The sequence below is a fragment of the Aulonocara stuartgranti genome (genome assembly GCF_965226115.1).
Source record: "Aulonocara stuartgranti genome assembly, chromosome: 14".
Lineage (NCBI taxonomy): Eukaryota > Metazoa > Chordata > Actinopteri > Cichliformes > Cichlidae > Aulonocara > Aulonocara stuartgranti.
Genome location: NC_138950.1, coordinates 9,748,855 through 9,764,631, shown reverse-complemented (window position 1 = coordinate 9,764,631; position 15,777 = coordinate 9,748,855). Strand labels below are relative to the sequence as shown.

At 38.5% G+C, this 15,777-nt stretch overlaps 3 protein-coding genes across 4 annotated transcripts; 1 reads left to right on the top strand and 2 right to left on the bottom strand.

Moving 5' to 3' along the window:
* Window positions 1-40: 40 nt before the first annotated feature.
* On the bottom strand, window positions 41-3,854 carry hmgb1b (high mobility group box 1b). 2 transcript variants are annotated; one of them, XM_082503559.1, is made up of 5 exons: window positions 3,612-3,854; window positions 2,366-2,521; window positions 2,121-2,266; window positions 1,834-2,008; window positions 41-1,735 (listed from the first exon to the last, which is right to left on the bottom strand). In XM_082503559.1, the coding sequence occupies exons 2-5, from the start codon at window positions 2,510-2,512 to the stop codon at window positions 1,598-1,600; spliced, it is 606 nt and encodes a 201-aa protein (XP_082359685.1). In that variant the 5' UTR covers window positions 2,513-2,521; window positions 3,612-3,854; the 3' UTR covers window positions 41-1,597. The 2 variants fall into 2 exon arrangements, with proteins under 2 accessions (XP_082359685.1, XP_082359686.1); XM_082503560.1 differs by lacking the exon at window positions 3,612-3,854 and adding an exon at window positions 3,148-3,246.
* LOC309686962 (high mobility group protein B1-like) lies at window positions 3,778-8,901 on the bottom strand (the record flags this gene model as incomplete). The annotated part of the gene is made up of 3 exons (XM_082501633.1): window positions 8,751-8,901; window positions 8,464-8,638; window positions 3,778-3,873 (listed from the first exon to the last, which is right to left on the bottom strand). The coding sequence occupies exons 1-3, from the start codon at window positions 8,891-8,893 to the stop codon at window positions 3,778-3,780; spliced, it is 414 nt and encodes a 137-aa protein (XP_082357759.1). The 5' UTR covers window positions 8,894-8,901.
* Window positions 8,902-10,624: 1,723 nt separating this feature from the next.
* On the top strand, window positions 10,625-15,747 carry tex26 (testis expressed 26; the record flags this gene model as incomplete). Its single annotated transcript, XM_082503869.1, has 7 exons — window positions 10,625-10,700; window positions 14,288-14,372; window positions 14,468-14,630; window positions 14,714-14,885; window positions 15,051-15,233; window positions 15,324-15,485; window positions 15,614-15,747. 7 exons carry the CDS (start codon window positions 10,625-10,627, stop codon window positions 15,745-15,747), a joined length of 975 nt encoding a protein of 324 aa, XP_082359995.1.
* Between the last annotated feature and the right edge of the window lie 30 nt (window positions 15,748-15,777).

Genomic DNA, 15,777 nt, shown 5'->3' with positions numbered 1-15,777 from the left:
CTATATGGACTTGTCACTTGTGTGCGCATGACAAAACAAGTGTAGTTTAAAGTTTTTTAATGCCACACACACACATACACATACAGGTTTTTTATATCATGGCGCCACCTTCTGGATTGAGGTTGCTCAAACTACTGTAGCATGATCGATGTTTCTTACTTTCCAGAGAGTTTATAAAACATTGCTGAGGATGTGAATGCCTTAGCACTTTGGAAATAACAGCCATTAGGCAATATCTTTTTCTTAAATTGTTAAAATCAATAAAAGTTTATTTTCCAATAGAACAATGTGATATCCTTAATTGTGTTCGTATTACTTGCTATTGTCAAATATCTGACCTTCTGGTTTAATAATACTATGAGTCCAGTACTGGTAAGTAAGAATTATTACTTGTCAATTATCCTTAGTCATTTGTGCCATTAGCAATCTGTTTACATAAAAAGCCTCAAACTCTGAATTACTCATAGATTAACTAGTATTGTGAACTTGATTGAAAAAGGTACATTTATTATTCAAGACTTAAAAAATGGACTACTGACTTGACAGTTTTGCAGATAATGATGGTTATCCTCCACAAGAGGTTAAGTCTCATTTGTGAAAAAGGCAAGTTGTTTGCAGACTGCTGTATTTAAACATCTGTCTAAAAGGGAAGTGTGATATAAAGAGAAGATTGTCAAGGTAAGTCAAATCAGGAACTTGGGAGAGCTTTGCAAACAGAGAACTGAGGCCGGTGACAGAGGATTAAGATCCACCACACATGGACATCTAGTGGCTCAGTACTAGGAAAGGAGCTACAACTGCCGCATTCCTAATACTGAACCACTAGATTTTAGAGTACTTCTTGCTTTCCACTGCTGACAGGCTTTATAGAGATTCTTATTTCCTTTTACAGCAAGACCTAGAAGCTTCCCACAGCGCCAAAACTATCAAATAGCTTGCTGACCGCATTATTGGGCTGCTAACAAACCTGAACCCAAGAGGAAGATGAGAAACACCCAACACAGAATTACAGATGGACTGAAGGGCCCTATTTGCATGTAATGAATATAGAATACATGGAAGTTTGAAGTTTGGTAGTTTTTAGATATTGTGAGATGATTAAAATTAGGAGGAAAAAAAAACAAACTTGTTAAAAAAAAAAAAAAAAAAAACGACCTTTATTGAAGACATTCTTGAATGTCGACAGCTGCATTTGATATTAGAGTGGTATTCAAAGAACAATAAAAAGACATTGGGACAGCACATAAAAAAATATTTTTCAAAATAAACAAAAATACACTAGCAACTCAGAAATCTCATTTTTGAGTTGGAACACCTAAGGACTAGTTACTTTCATACTTATTTGTAGTCCTCCTAGACTGTTACATAATATGGCAGGGATAAAGTACTACCACTAGAAAATTCCAAACGTAAGATATGTAGTGTTGACTTTACAAAAAAAACAAAAGAAAAAGAAAAGGAGAATAACACTGTACATCTTAAAAACATTAAATATACACATGATCTTGGTCAATCTGACTTCGGTTTTTCAAGATGGTGAATTGAGATATAAGGATATATGGCATAAACAAAACTGCAGGTCCCATCCCCAAGTGAGCTACTCATCATCATCATCCTCATCTTCCTCTTCTTCTTCTCCTTCCTCCTCTTCTTCTTCATTGTCATCATCATCATCATCAGCTGCAGCAGCTGGTCCTGAATCCACTTTTCCCTTTGTGCGGTAAGCAACAATATCCTGTAACAGAGAGATAGGCTCTTTTCCATGCTCCACAGACAATAACATTTTTCTATCAAATCAACAAGTTTAACTTCCATGTCATTTTGGATTATCACCTTGTCATATTTCTCCTTCAACTTGGCAGCCTTCTTCTCATATGGCTGCTTTTCTTCCGCAGATGAGCTGTTCCACATCTCTCCCAACTTCTTTGCTGTGTCCCCAATGGAAAGGCCTGGATTTTCACTTTTTATTTTTGGGCGAAAATCTGCACAGAAGAGGAAAAATGCAGACCTGTGGGGGGAAAAGAAGGAAATGGGAAAAAACCAAAAACGTTGCCGTTTAATTGCTCAAAATACCCCTATGGTCTGAAAGAAAATGAGAAAGTGTAGATTATGGCACATACGGTGGTCTCTTGGGGGCATTGGGGTCCTTGAATCGCTTCTTCTTCTGGCCCTTGGGAGGCACGTAATTCTTCATTTCCCGCTCATAACGCAACTTGTCTTGCTTGGCCATGTCTTCAAACTTGCCTTTCTCTTTTGGAGACATTGTCTTTGGAGAAACACAGCCAGTTTTAAACAATCTAAAAAATAAAATACTGAATTTAGAAAACTGAAAATAAAATCTAATATTATGAATAATTCCTTTTACCTTCCATCGCTCAGAGCATTTCTTGGAGAACTCTGAGAAGTTGACACTGGCATCAGGGTGTTTCTTCTTATGCTCCTCCCGGCACGTCTGCACAAAGTAGGCATATGAGGACATTTTGCCCCTCGGCTTCTTTGGATCCTTCCCCATTTTGGCTTACTAAATTTTAAGGAGAGAAAATACAGTTTTAAATTCAAAGTATACCAGCACTTTAATGCAATGTAAGTAATAGAATCTGAATGGCCCTCGCCAATAGTCTGCCTCCTACTCCATCAGTTCCTCACATCTATTGTTTAAACTGGGTGGTGGGAGGAGGGTGCCTGGGGTGACTGATGATCCATTGTATGAAGAGGCTAGCATTTATTAAAACTACAATCAGCTACACATTACTCTACTGGCGCGTTAGATCAAACGTTTACCTATACAAGCTAGTAAAAACAGTATAGTACTGCTTAATTTTAGCACTCCGACAATATAACGTGAAGCTAACCGGCTAAAGGTTCTACGTGAACACATTAGCGTCCACCTCATTTGATTGTTCATTAGCTTTTAGCCATCTTGCTTTGTGTCCTCTTGCTATCAGCGTTAGCCTTCAAGCTAGGCTAGCATGTCACGGTGCTCATCTCGGGAGACGATTATGAAAATGGCTGATTAGACTGCTAACAATGGCTAGCTGCCCGTTTTTCAAACACCCCTTACGTCCTTCAGAACAAATTTGCCTGTTACTGTTGTCACCTGTCTAAACGCTAAATATTATTCGACTAAAAGTTTAGTGAAAGTCGTACTAATGCCGGAGAATGATGCTCTGCCTGTATCACCGTACTCCGGTTGCCTCAGCACCAGTCAACGGTATTAACCTACATTCAACAGCCAGCTAGTGCTAGCCTTTATGGTAGCATCCAGCCACCTTTAGCACGCACCACAGCAGCGGACGTTACGTTAAGCGAAGTGTGGCAGACAGTTAACTCGACCATCAGGGCTCTTGTCCTTTAACCCAATGGCCACTTTATTTTAGTTATTACTCATGGCCGTGGTGAATGTCACTGTACGGTAACTACTTAGCCAAGTTAGCAAGATAACGTTAAACACCAGGAGCGTGATACTGAGTTAGCATCCCATTCAGCTCAGCCATGCAACCAACTACGTACAACGTTAATGTATACTGTGCAAAGCATATCCCAGAGTATCGTTTCATTCATAAGAGCCGCACACTATTCGCTTTGTTTAAGATTACGTTTATAGTGCTTACCCCTACAGCGCTATATGAGGCCAGCCGCACGTCGGTACGTCTCAAACAATGGGACGAAAAGCACCGTCAGTGCGCGGTCTTTCGGCTGCGAGAATCCGTCTGTGTTTATTCTGTGTGTTGGGCACCGGCTGTCGGACATTGGCTGCCGCCAACTCCTTGGAGTATCTTATTGGACACGCGCTGTCAGTCCTGCTTGTTGAACGGTTGGTTGTTCAAAACACGGCGGTGTGATGGCGCTCGGCTTGAATGCCAGTGAGTTTAACTGCAGGGAAACACAAACGGAAAGAAATGCAGAGCCCATTAGTAAAAAACAAAAAGGAAAGACTAGCAATTTGAAGTTACTCCTAAGCTTACCTTAAAGGAGCATTATCAGCGAATCATATCGTTTACGTAACACACTGCTTTGAGAAAGTGTGTTTGTCCCCGTTCTGATTTATTTATTGTCTATTTTACCACATGTACATGTTAAAGCAAGTTTTAATATTAGACAAGAATAAATTAAAAAAAATTTAAATGATAGTTTCATTTATCCAGCGAAATATTAATTATTATTAAATATTAATGAATTAGGTATGATTTAACACATTTTTTGAAAAGCGGAGTTCAATTTCACTGGCTATGGAAAGCACTTAATTAGGTTTTGACAAAATGAAGTGGTCTTTAGTGATGTGCGATTCCACTGATTTCTTTTCCGATCCGATACCAAGTAAAATCCAGGGTGGTATCGAAGATACTGATCCGATACCAATACTTTGTACGAAAACTTAATGTTTCATTGTATTTCATAATACAATATATAATTGTATTATGTAATTGTAATAATAATATAATAATATAGCTTCATAATGATTACAGAACATTAGACTACTTGTTCTTATTGCTTAATAATGCAGAATTATCATATAGAAATAAAAAAAAACTTGAAGTTGTGCTCTATTTGAGCATGTTGCCTGCCTGCAACACTAAAGGACTCCGCGAGATACGTCTGTCTCGCCCTATCAGCACCTGTCCCTCTCCTCCTCTTCAGTTCACCTCAACATAAGCTCATCATATTCTGTGATATGATTTACTCTGAGGTGTTTGACGAGGTTAGTGGTGTTGCCACAACACCTCACTGTCTTGCCACATGTATCGCAAACCGCGTCTTGGCTGTTTGTGGATGTAAAATACGTCCACACATGACTCCGTTAACACTCTGCCATTGTTGTGAGTGCGTACGCCAAGGGGCTGCCACACATTTATACAGGGTGGGCCATTTATATGGATACAACGTAATAAAATGGGAATTGATTGATTGATTGATTGATTGAATCTTTATTTTGAACATGTTGAAAAAGTATAAAAAAAAAAATAGAATTAAAAGAGACAAATGAACAAAGCAAACAAAAGGAAAACGAGCAACCACAACTCCAAATAACGTCCATGTTCAAAAAGGAGCAGGAAGAAGCATAAGCTTATTTAATCCCACCCCTTTTCCACTATCTAGTATCAATAGACTACAGAAATACCTCCTTGTAATTACATTATATGTTATGTGTAATTTTTTTTTTTTTAATATATACACATATATGTTTCTATCTATCCATACCTACGTATATACACACATACGCACATATACACATTTTCAATAACCCCATTAACACCTGAAGGATACACAACCTACAATTACATATATATATATATATATATATACATACATACATATACACATACATATATACCCATACCAACAAACCCGTGCATGCGCACACACATGAAAATATTAGACAAGAACACCCTATCAAATCTCTACCTTTTCCCTGTACCCTGTAAAAACCATATCCTTAAACCGCTTTTTAAACTGCGCCATGCTTGGACATTGCTTCATATCTTTACTTAGTCTGTTCCACAGCTTCACTCCACACACAGAGACGCAAAAACTTTTTAATGTTGTATGGATACGAGGATGTTTTAAATTTAATTCCCCCCTCAAATTGTATCCCCGTTCCCTTTTAGAAAACATTTTTAGAATATTGTCAGGAAGCAGGTTATTTATTGCTTTATATATAATTTGTGCTGTGAGAAAATGAACCAGATCTGTGAATTTTAGAATTTTTGATTTTAAGAATAGTGGATTTGTATGATCTCTGTAACCAGTTTTATGGATTATCCTTATGGCCCTTTTTTGTAATATAAAGATTGATGATAGCGAACATTTGTAAGTATTGCCCCAAACCTCTGCACAGTAATTCAAATACGGTGCAATCAGGGAACAATAGAGAATGTGGAGTGATTTGTGGTCCAGAATGTGTTTTACTTTACTCAAGATTGAGACACTTCTTGAAATTTTGTTATGTATATGATTTATATGAGACTTCCAGTTTAATTTATCATCTATAATCACACCAAGAAACTTATGTTCAAGTACTCTTTCAATTTCCACACCATCTACATGAATCTGCACTTGTGCATTTCTAAGGGAATTCCCAAATAAGATAATTTTAGTTTTACTTAGATTTAGCGATAGTTTGTTCCTGTTAAACCATTTTTTAATTTTGCACATTTCTGAAGTAATTGTATCCAGCAGCTCCTTTAGATTCCCCCCAGAACAAAAAATATTTGTGTCATCTGCAAATAATACTAATTTTAATATATCAGATGCCTTACAAATATCATTTATATAAATAATAAATAATTTTGGACCCAGTACAGAGCCTTGTGGAACACCACAAGCAATGTCCAAGCATGATGAGGAATGGACACCCAGCTTCACAAATTGTTTCCGGTCACTTAAATAATTTTTCACCCATTGCAGTACAACCCCCCTAATCCCATACCGTTCCAGTTTATTAATTAATATGTCATGATTGATTGTGTCGAATGCTTTCTTGAGATCCAGAAATACTCCAGCTGCATACTGTTTCTGATCTATAGCATTCGTAATCTCCTCAATTGATTCGATTAATGCCAGAGATGTTGATCTTTTTGATCTGAATCCATATTGACTGTCAGAGAGTAATTTATATTTATCTAAGAATTTGTCTAATCGTTTATTAAACAGGTTTTCTAGGATTTTGGAGAATTGTGGTAGTAAAGAAACAGGCCTGTAATTTGTGAAGTGGCGTCTATCCCCGGTTTTATACAGCGGCACAACTTTAGCTATTTTCATTTTGTTTGGCACTTTTCCCGTCTGAAATGATAAGTTGCAAATATATGTTAGAGGTCCTACAATTCCTTCAATGACCTTCTTGACGATTTTCATGTCAATATCATTACAATCAGTGGATGTTTTATATTTACACATGTGTACAATGTCAATTATTTCTTTTTCCTCCACTGATGTGAGGAACATTGAGTTAGGGTTCCTATCAATCAGGTTTTCACTACATTCTACTGATGGCAGTGACTCAGGAATTTGTTCTGCCAGTTTTGGTCCAATATTTACAAAATAATGATTAAAGCTGTTGACCTTATCAGCAGTGTTTTCCATAATATTGCCATTATCGATAAAGTATTGTGGATAACTTTGTTGTCCAGAATTATTTTTAATGATACCGTTTAAAACATCCCATATTCCTTTCATATTATGTTTATTGTTGTTCAATATTTTACTATAATACTCCTTTCTACATACATGTATAATATTGGTTGGTGATATTAAAGTCCTGTTTGTGGCACATTAGTATATGTGAGGGGGCAAACTCCTCAAGATTGGTGGTGACCATGGTGGCCATTTAGAAGTCAGCCATCTTAGATACAACTTTTGTTTTTTCAATAGGAAGAGGGCCATGTGACACATCAGACTTATTGGTAATGTCACAAGAAAAACAATGGTGTGCTTGGTTTCAACGTAACTTTATTCTTTCATGAGTTATTTACAAGTTTCTGACCACTTATAAAATGTGTTCAATGTGCTGCCCATTGTGTTGGATTGTCAATGCAACCCTCTTCTCCCACTCATCACACACTGATAGCAACACCGAAGGAGAAATGCCAGCACAGGTATCCAGTATCCGTAGTTTTAGGTGCTGCACATCTCGTATCTTCACACCATAGACAATTGCCTTCAGATGACTCCAAAGATAAAAGTCTAAGGGGGTCAGATCGGGAGACCTTGGGGGCCATTCAACTGGCCTACGACGACCAATCCACTTTTCAGGAAACTTCATCTAGGAATGCTCGGACCTGGCACCCATAATGTGGTGGTGCACCATCTTGCTGGAAAAACTCAGGGAACGTGCCAGCTTCAGTGCATAAAGAGGGAAACACATCATCATGTAACATGTAGTATCATGTACAGCCGTGTTTCACATATGACTATGAAGGGCGTAAGAGGAAGTAGTTCCTTCCAATTTAGACGATCCAAATGATATAGTTTCTTTCTACTGTGTTCCTTTTAATGATAAACTACAAATTTACCCCAAAGTACTAAAATATCGATATTTTAATATGAGAATCGATTCTACAACATAACTTACTGGTATCAGAAGAATCGATATTTCAGTATCGATCCGCACACCACTAGTGGTCTTAAAGATCTCAAAAAGCACATCATGCAACAACTTTGTACAGGAAACCTTCCCAGGATTTTCCAGCCTACTAAAATGACTCAAAAGAGTGGATTAACAACTCGTCCATGAGGTCATAAAAGAACCCAGAGCAATATCTAAAAAAAACTCGCAGTCTCACTTCCCTCAGTTATCCTGCATTTCAGATTAAGTCGGAATTTCCAAGTTCCCAGTTGCAATTGTTATATTTATTTCAGTTCAATTAATTAACTTTTTATTTTTGGGCGAAAATCTGCACAGAAGAGGAAAAATGCAGACCTGTGGGGGGAAAATATGACAAGGTGATAATCATTTTGGATTATCACCTTGTCATATTTCTCCTTCAACTTGGCAGCCTTCTTCTCATATGGCTGCTTTTCTTCCGCAGATGAGCTGTTCCACATCTCTCCCAACTTCTTTGCTGTGTCCCCAATGGAAAGGCCTGGATTTTCACTTTTTATTTTTGGGCGAAAATCTGCACAGAAGAGGAAAAATGCAGACCTGTGGGGGGAAAAGAAGGAAACGGAAAAAAACCAAAAACGTTGCCGTTTAATTGCTCAAAATACCCCTACAGTCTGAAAGAAAATGAGAAAGTGTAGATTATGGCACATACGGTGGTCTCTTGGGGGCATTGGGGTCCTTGAATCGCTTCTTCTTCTGGCCCTTGGGAGGCACGTAATTCTTCATTTCCCGCTCATAACGCAACTTGTCTTGCTTGGCCATGTCTTCAAACTTGCCTTTCTCTTTTGGAGACATTGTCTTTGGAGAAACACAGCCAATTTTAAACAATCTAAAAAATTAAATACTGAATTTAGAAAAAAAATATTTAATTACAACAACAGTTGCCTTAAGATGTTTTTTTTGTTGGTCTGGAATGTCCCTTCGACTCCAATTTTCTTTTCTGAAAGTACCAGCTCCACCAACCTGCAGCTGTGCATAATACAAATACAGCATATTACAAAAAGCAAGTATTATGCTGTATTGTTTGCGACACAGGAATGGCTCTTCCTTGTTGAGAAGCAAATCAAATCCTGTTTTTCTTTATATTTATTTTAACTCGGGAGTAACAGCCCTCCTGAGTTCTGTCACCCAACGTATGAGGTAACTGGAATGTGCCAATAAGGTCAGTGTTCATAATTCAACAATAAGAAAGAGACTGGGGAAAAAGTAGCATCCATGGGTGAGTTTACTGCTGATCAACAAGAATACATAGGCTTGTCTTGCATTTGCCAAAAAACATCCTCCAAAGAACATCCCAAAACTTTTGAGAAAATATTCTGTGGACTGATGGGACATAAGTACAACTTTTTGGAAGCCTTGCATTAAACTAGCATAGCATTTCATAAAAAGGACATCATACCAGCAGTCAGACATGGTGGTGCTAGTGTGATGATTTCAGGATGCTATACTGCTTCAGGTTCTTGTCGAAACTGATGGAACCATGAATTCTGCTTTCTATCAGAAAATCCTGAAGAATAATATCCGGCCATCAGTTTGTGACCCAAAGCTGTGAAGTACAGTTTGGTTATGCACAAGACTAAGTCTCTGAATGTCTCAAAAAATAATAAATAAAAGGATGGTTTTAGAGCGGCCCACTCAGAGACCGAGGTTAAATCCAATTGAAATGCTTTTGCATGGCCTTAAACAGGTCATTCATGTTTTAAAATCCTTCACTGGGCCTAAATTAAAACAATCCCAAGACTCATTGCCAGTTATCACAAATGCTTGATTGTATATACTATAGTCATTGCTGCCAAAAGTGGTCAAACTAGTTATTAGGTTTAGGAAGCACTCACTTTTAAGTTAGGGAATGTGGTGTTATCATTTTTAGCAGCAGCAAAAGTAATAATAGCAAAGCTTTGAGGTGACTTCTAATAGTAAAAACTTCTGAAGTCCATTTTTTGTGTGGACAAGGATGGATGAACAAAGCCAAAATGTTAAATGTTTACCTCCTGCAACTATGAAATATCTTATTTTATGTCATGTACTATTTTTAGAAAAAACAAATCATGATATTATCTAAAGTTTAGTTTATACAGTTAAAAGATGTGTAATACAGTTGAAAGAAGTGCAGTACAGAAGAATTGCCCATTTCTCTTTTAATGTTTTTTATTTATAAAATGTTCAGGAACTATTAAATCTATTGCTGTAAGTTATTTCTCTTTGAATTGTTGATGAGTTGAATATTGATTACCGAAAAATATACCCAAATGTACTTAGTTACTACCCACTATCACCAGTAACAGACATATAAGGCGCCTGTAACAATGCTAAATTTTTAATTCAACATCTCCCCTGCTGTGCTTCTGTTTAAATGTTGTAGGTCTCCATAACCACAGTGCATACTACATCCTGCTTGGATCAGCTTTGACACTGTGTAGATAAAGCTTGTGTACATATAATGCTCTAATTTTAATACTCACAGGAATTGTCAGCATATGCTTTTCATCAGGATACCAATGAAGTAACTTTTCATCTAAAAATTAAATGGATTTAAGTACACTGAAATCAGCTATAAGAGGAGATGCTAGAACAAACCACCAGTCACCAATGGCAACGCAAGGTAATGTTAAACCAAGGATAGGTAAACACAAAAAGAAACCCAGTATGGAACTTAAAATGTTTTCTTGCATTTATTTTGCATGTTATTGTAACATCAAAAGGTTTTGTTTAATTAACGTACATGTTATACCAGTTTTGTGTTTTTTAAACTTACTTATCTGCTTTTTTATGTTTTGTTTTTTCTTGTTTTAAAATGTTTAGTTTTTATTATTTTGGGGTGTTATTTTTAGTTGTTTGTGGTTGTAATATGAGTATTTGTCAGATTATAAGATTTGAGAAGTTAGGAATTGTTTTGCCCACTATCACCTATAGCAGACATATGCAATGTTCCCTCTAAACTGCATGCGTGCGCAATTGCGCACTGATGGCACGGTCCCTGCGCAGAAAAAATCTGCGTTGCGCACAAAAAAAAAATCTAACCTGAATTGAAATTAAAATTAAAACTTTGACAATTCTGTTTTGAAGTGTTAGTCAATAAGTGACTGGCGGCTCCAGTATGGGATTAGAACGATGCCACCTTATCCCATAGTCCAGCCAATCACGCAATTCACATTCACGTAAATGCACAGCTAATCAACGTCGTTGATAGGCTATGACAGCGTCCTTATGTGCCGACACCGGTGTTTTAGCTAGAAAAGCGGCGCCGCGTGGCTGTTGTGGAGTGAAGCCACGTTAATGACAACGTGTACAACCATTGGAGATGTGAGCAGGACAGAAGGAACAATTGACGGAAAAAGTGTGGACTTTATACCAGTTTTTAAATTGTGTTGATAGGCCACGTAAAACCAGAGTTATGATAAAAATATATGCAATGTTTGGTTTTCTTCTGGATTACTATCGTTGTTTATATTTACTGCGGGAAGGAACGGTAAAAACATATAAGGAAAACGCTTGAAAGCACTCCAGGAAGTTTTAGGAGTGACGGCGGTTTTGAAATGCAAGAGATTTGCAACGTTTAGAGCAAATTTTGTGTAGTTAGTGTGTAGTGTAGTCAATAGTTTTGTTGTGTGCGTCAGAACAATGAGGCGACTGCTGAATGTTACAGGTGTTACAGCAGTGATACATCTCCTGTTGTCAGGCCTGCAGGTATCAGGCTTTTGATGTTCTCCTTTATCTCACAGTGGACAGAAATGATTTTTTGGAGTAGCACAAATAATTTGTGTGGCATCAAATTTGATGCAGAACAGCTGGTTGTTCTGTAAATATTTTGAAATGTTTATTTAAAAAACGCCTTGGCAGCATTTTTAGGTAAACAGCTGCAAAAAACTTTGTTGTTTGCAAAACTCAGTAACTTTTTAAAGAAGTAACTATATAATTAATTACCCAACATTGGTCTTTGTATACTTTATTTTGCAGACAGAGAGTTACAGGACTCTCTCCCAGACCACAGACTCATAGTCCGCTTTATTAAAAAAAAAAAAAAAAGAAAGTTTTGTTTTCAAAATTGGAGTTCAAGTTATTTTTACTTCCAATAGTGTTAACATACTACACAGGTCATGAACAAGATGTTTTTACATTTTCATTGTAAGTGGGATAAAGCAGTTAAAAGGAGTCTAACATAAATGTAAATGCTGTAATTTGATTATTTTAATAAACCATGTAACTTGGATGGATTCGATGCTGGCGTGACCACAGTGCACACGTCTACTGTTGCTCACAGTGGTCCAAGGGATCGCTCAGGGAGTTTGTGCGTTCGCTCAGACACATGAAAAATTAGAGAGAACATTGCATATAAGGCACCTTATATGTCTGTTACTATATACACTGAACAAAAATATAAACGCAACACCTTTGTTACTGCTCCCATTCCCCATGGGATGGACGTAGAGACCTAAAATTCATTCCAGATACACAATATAACCATCCCTCCCAAACAGTGGTCACAAATCAGTCCAAATGTGTGGTAGTGGGCACATCTGCTATATTGAAATAATCCATCCCACCTCACAGGTGTGCCACATCAGGATGCTGATCTGACATCATGAGTAGTGCACAGGTGTACCTCAGACTGCCCACAACAAAAGGCCACCCTGGAATGTGCAGTTTTGTCTCACAGCAAAATGCCACAGATGCCACAAGCAATGAGGGAGCGTGCAATTGGCATGCTGACAGCAGGAATGTCAACCAGATCTGTCGCCCGTGCATTGAATGTTCATTTCTCAACCATAAGCCGTCTCCACAGGCGTTTCCGAGACTATGGCAGCACATCCAACCGGCCTCACAACCGCAGACCTCGTGTAACCACACCAGCCCAGGACCTCCACATCCAGCAGGTTCACCTCCAAGATCGTCTGAGACCAGCCACCCAGACAGCTGCTGGAACAATTGGTTTGCACAACCAAACAATTTCTGCACAAACTGTCAGAAACCGTCTCAGGGACGCTCAACTGCATGCCCGTCGTCCTCATTGGGGTCTTGACCTGACTCCAGCTCGTCGCCGTAACAGACTTGTGTGGGCAAATGCTCACATTCGATGGCGTCTGGCACGTTGGAGAGGTGTGCGCTTCACGGATGAATCATGGTTCACATTGTTCAGGGCAGATGGCAGCTGAGAATGTCCCAGTTCTTGCATGGCCAGCATACTCACCGGACATGTCACCCATTGAGCATGTTCGGGATGTGCTTGACCGGCGTGTACGACAGCGTGTACCAGTTCCCACGAATATCCAACAACCTCGCACAGCCATTGAAGTGGAGTGGACCAACATTCCACAGGCCACAATTGACAATCTGATAGACTCCATGCGACGATGTGTTGCACTGCATGAGGCAAATGGTGGTCACACCAGATACTGACCGGTTCTGGGTCCCCAGACCCCCAATAGCGCAAAAAACTGCACATTCCAGGGTGGCCTTTTGTTGTGGGCAGTCTGAGGTACACCTGTGCACTACTCATGATGTCAGATCAGCATCCTGATGTGGCACACCTGTGAGGTGGGATGGATTATCTCAATATAGCAGATGTGCCCACTACCACACATTTGGACTGATTTGTGACCACTGTTTGGGAGGGATGGTTATATTGTGTATCTGGAATGAATTTTAGGTCTCTACGTCCATCCCATGGGGAATGGGAGCAAAAACAAAAGTGTTGCGTTTATATTTTTGTTCAGTGTATATAAGGCACCTCTAACAAATCCTTATAATACAAGCACATGCACCACAGTCACAATATCCCATTTTATACTCTCTTATTAAAAAGATGCACCAATTACTACTCATGTTTTACGTGGCAATTTTGACCAAATTGACTAACAGTAAATTTTCCAGTATGCTTTTGTTTTATGTGATTTTTGTCCAAGTCCATGTTAATATTTCAAGCAAAATCTGGATAATATTAAAATTACAGAGAACAACAGAACTTAGAAGTACAGATTCATTTTTTAGTACAAGTCTACATTTTAATGGATCAAAAAGTAACATTTATTTTAAGCACAGTTACATTACAGAGGTATACAGTAGCCTTTGTTATACTGTCGTTACTATGTAGATCAAAAAGTTTAATTTGAACTCAGCTTTAGATGTGCCATGTCTACAGTGATTGAAATACTTAAAAAAGTAGTTACAGTATAGTAGTATTTTTTCCAGGGGGGAAACAGTGGTGGGATCCATATGAAACAACTCACAAAAGGCAATTCGTCTACCAGCCAAGTTCAGCTGCAGATATTTTCCTGTAAGTAAAATCATGGACTTATGAGGCTCTAAATAAGCATACACATTATGCATGGTTGTGTGTGTAATTATGTGTCTGTGCTGGTACTTATGTAGGAAGCCCCTGTCAACGTCATTGATAGACTCATATTCACAGTCTGGACCTTTTGGTTCAAGTATATACAGTAAGGACTTTAGCTGGAAGCCTGCCTGTAAACCTGAATGCATTCGTACAGGAACAGCCTCAGGGCAGAGGAGAAATAACCCGCATCCCAGCAAGGTTGGCACCAACCCTCAGTTTTTACATTTATAGTGAAATGGCATGCTTGACCTTTCACAGTGTATTGTAACCTTTAAATTAAGCTATTTTCCCCCAAGTCTTTCATGATGTGGAGGCTGCCAAGGGATGTTGCAAGAAACTCTGACCATATTGCATTCCCTTTGAAATGCCTCCCTTCTGAGGGTGAGATCCGTAAGGCCCTAACCGCACAGTACCTCTCCACTTACAAATGTGACTTCATGGGTACACCTCAAGGTACACAATTTTCAGTCAATCTCATGTACGAGAACTTGTCAGAATGGCTGACTACATCTGTGCACACACATCCAGATGTCATAACATTTCATGACATTTCTCTCTACAGTTCATTTTCCATTTGCCATTCATTTTCATTTTGTCATGGTATTTTCTTCTTGACAGAGTACAATGACACTGAAAAAGCAGCCAGATGGTTTGCACCTATGCACAACAGGCACCGCATATCACTCTCTACTGACACTGTGATGAGGGCCAATTATCGCCAGCCAAACCAAAAATCTGAACTCATGGTCAGTGTTTCTCGCTGTTGCAAAACAGATCCAAATGTGACCTGCCCCGGTATAGGTACTGTCTACTCAAAAACTATAGAAGATGCATGTAAACAGCAGCTCTGGTGATTTGCAGTGTATTAGATGATGATTGTCTATGTTACAGTTCCCACTGTTGTACCAAGAAACTTGCAGATTCAGAAGAATCGTGCTAATGTAACAACCTATGACCATTTTTTCGGAAAGCCAGTCAATACTGTCACATCTGTGATGAAGTCTCTGACACCCCAGGAGCTGGAGCAGTTACACAGAATTTTACCTAAAAGGGGTTAGCACCAGTTTATTTTATTTATTTATTTATTTATTTATTTTGATGTTTTAGCTTTATAACAGATTGTTCAGTGATTGTGGTTTGACAGATGTGCTTATGTTGGTTTTTATCTTTTGGCTTTACAGAGCAGGAGGCTCTAAAAGTGGTTTTGAGTAAAGATGTCTGTCCAAACAATAAGGAGAAAGTCAATAAACTTCCAGCAGCTGTGCGTAACTCAGACTCGCCAGAGTGGAGATCAAGCTGGCCAGGACCTCACTGAATTTCATCATTTTATATTAGCTGTTTGTGT

What these genes read in the sequence shown, in the direction of transcription:
- hmgb1b (XM_082503559.1), bottom strand. Translation starts at nt 2,512, where the DNA reads ATGGGGAAGGATCCAAAGAAGCCGAGGGGCAAAATGTCCTCATATGCC. An exon ending in AATGCCCCCAAGAGACCACC is followed by an intron (nt 2,009 to 2,120) that starts GTATGTGCCATA and finishes TTCCCCCCACAG; the next exon opens with GTCTGCATTTTTCCTCTTCT. An exon ending in TGAAGGAGAAATATGACAAG is followed by an intron (nt 1,736 to 1,833) that starts GTGATAATCCAA and finishes TCTCTGTTACAG; the next exon opens with GATATTGTTGCTTACCGCAC.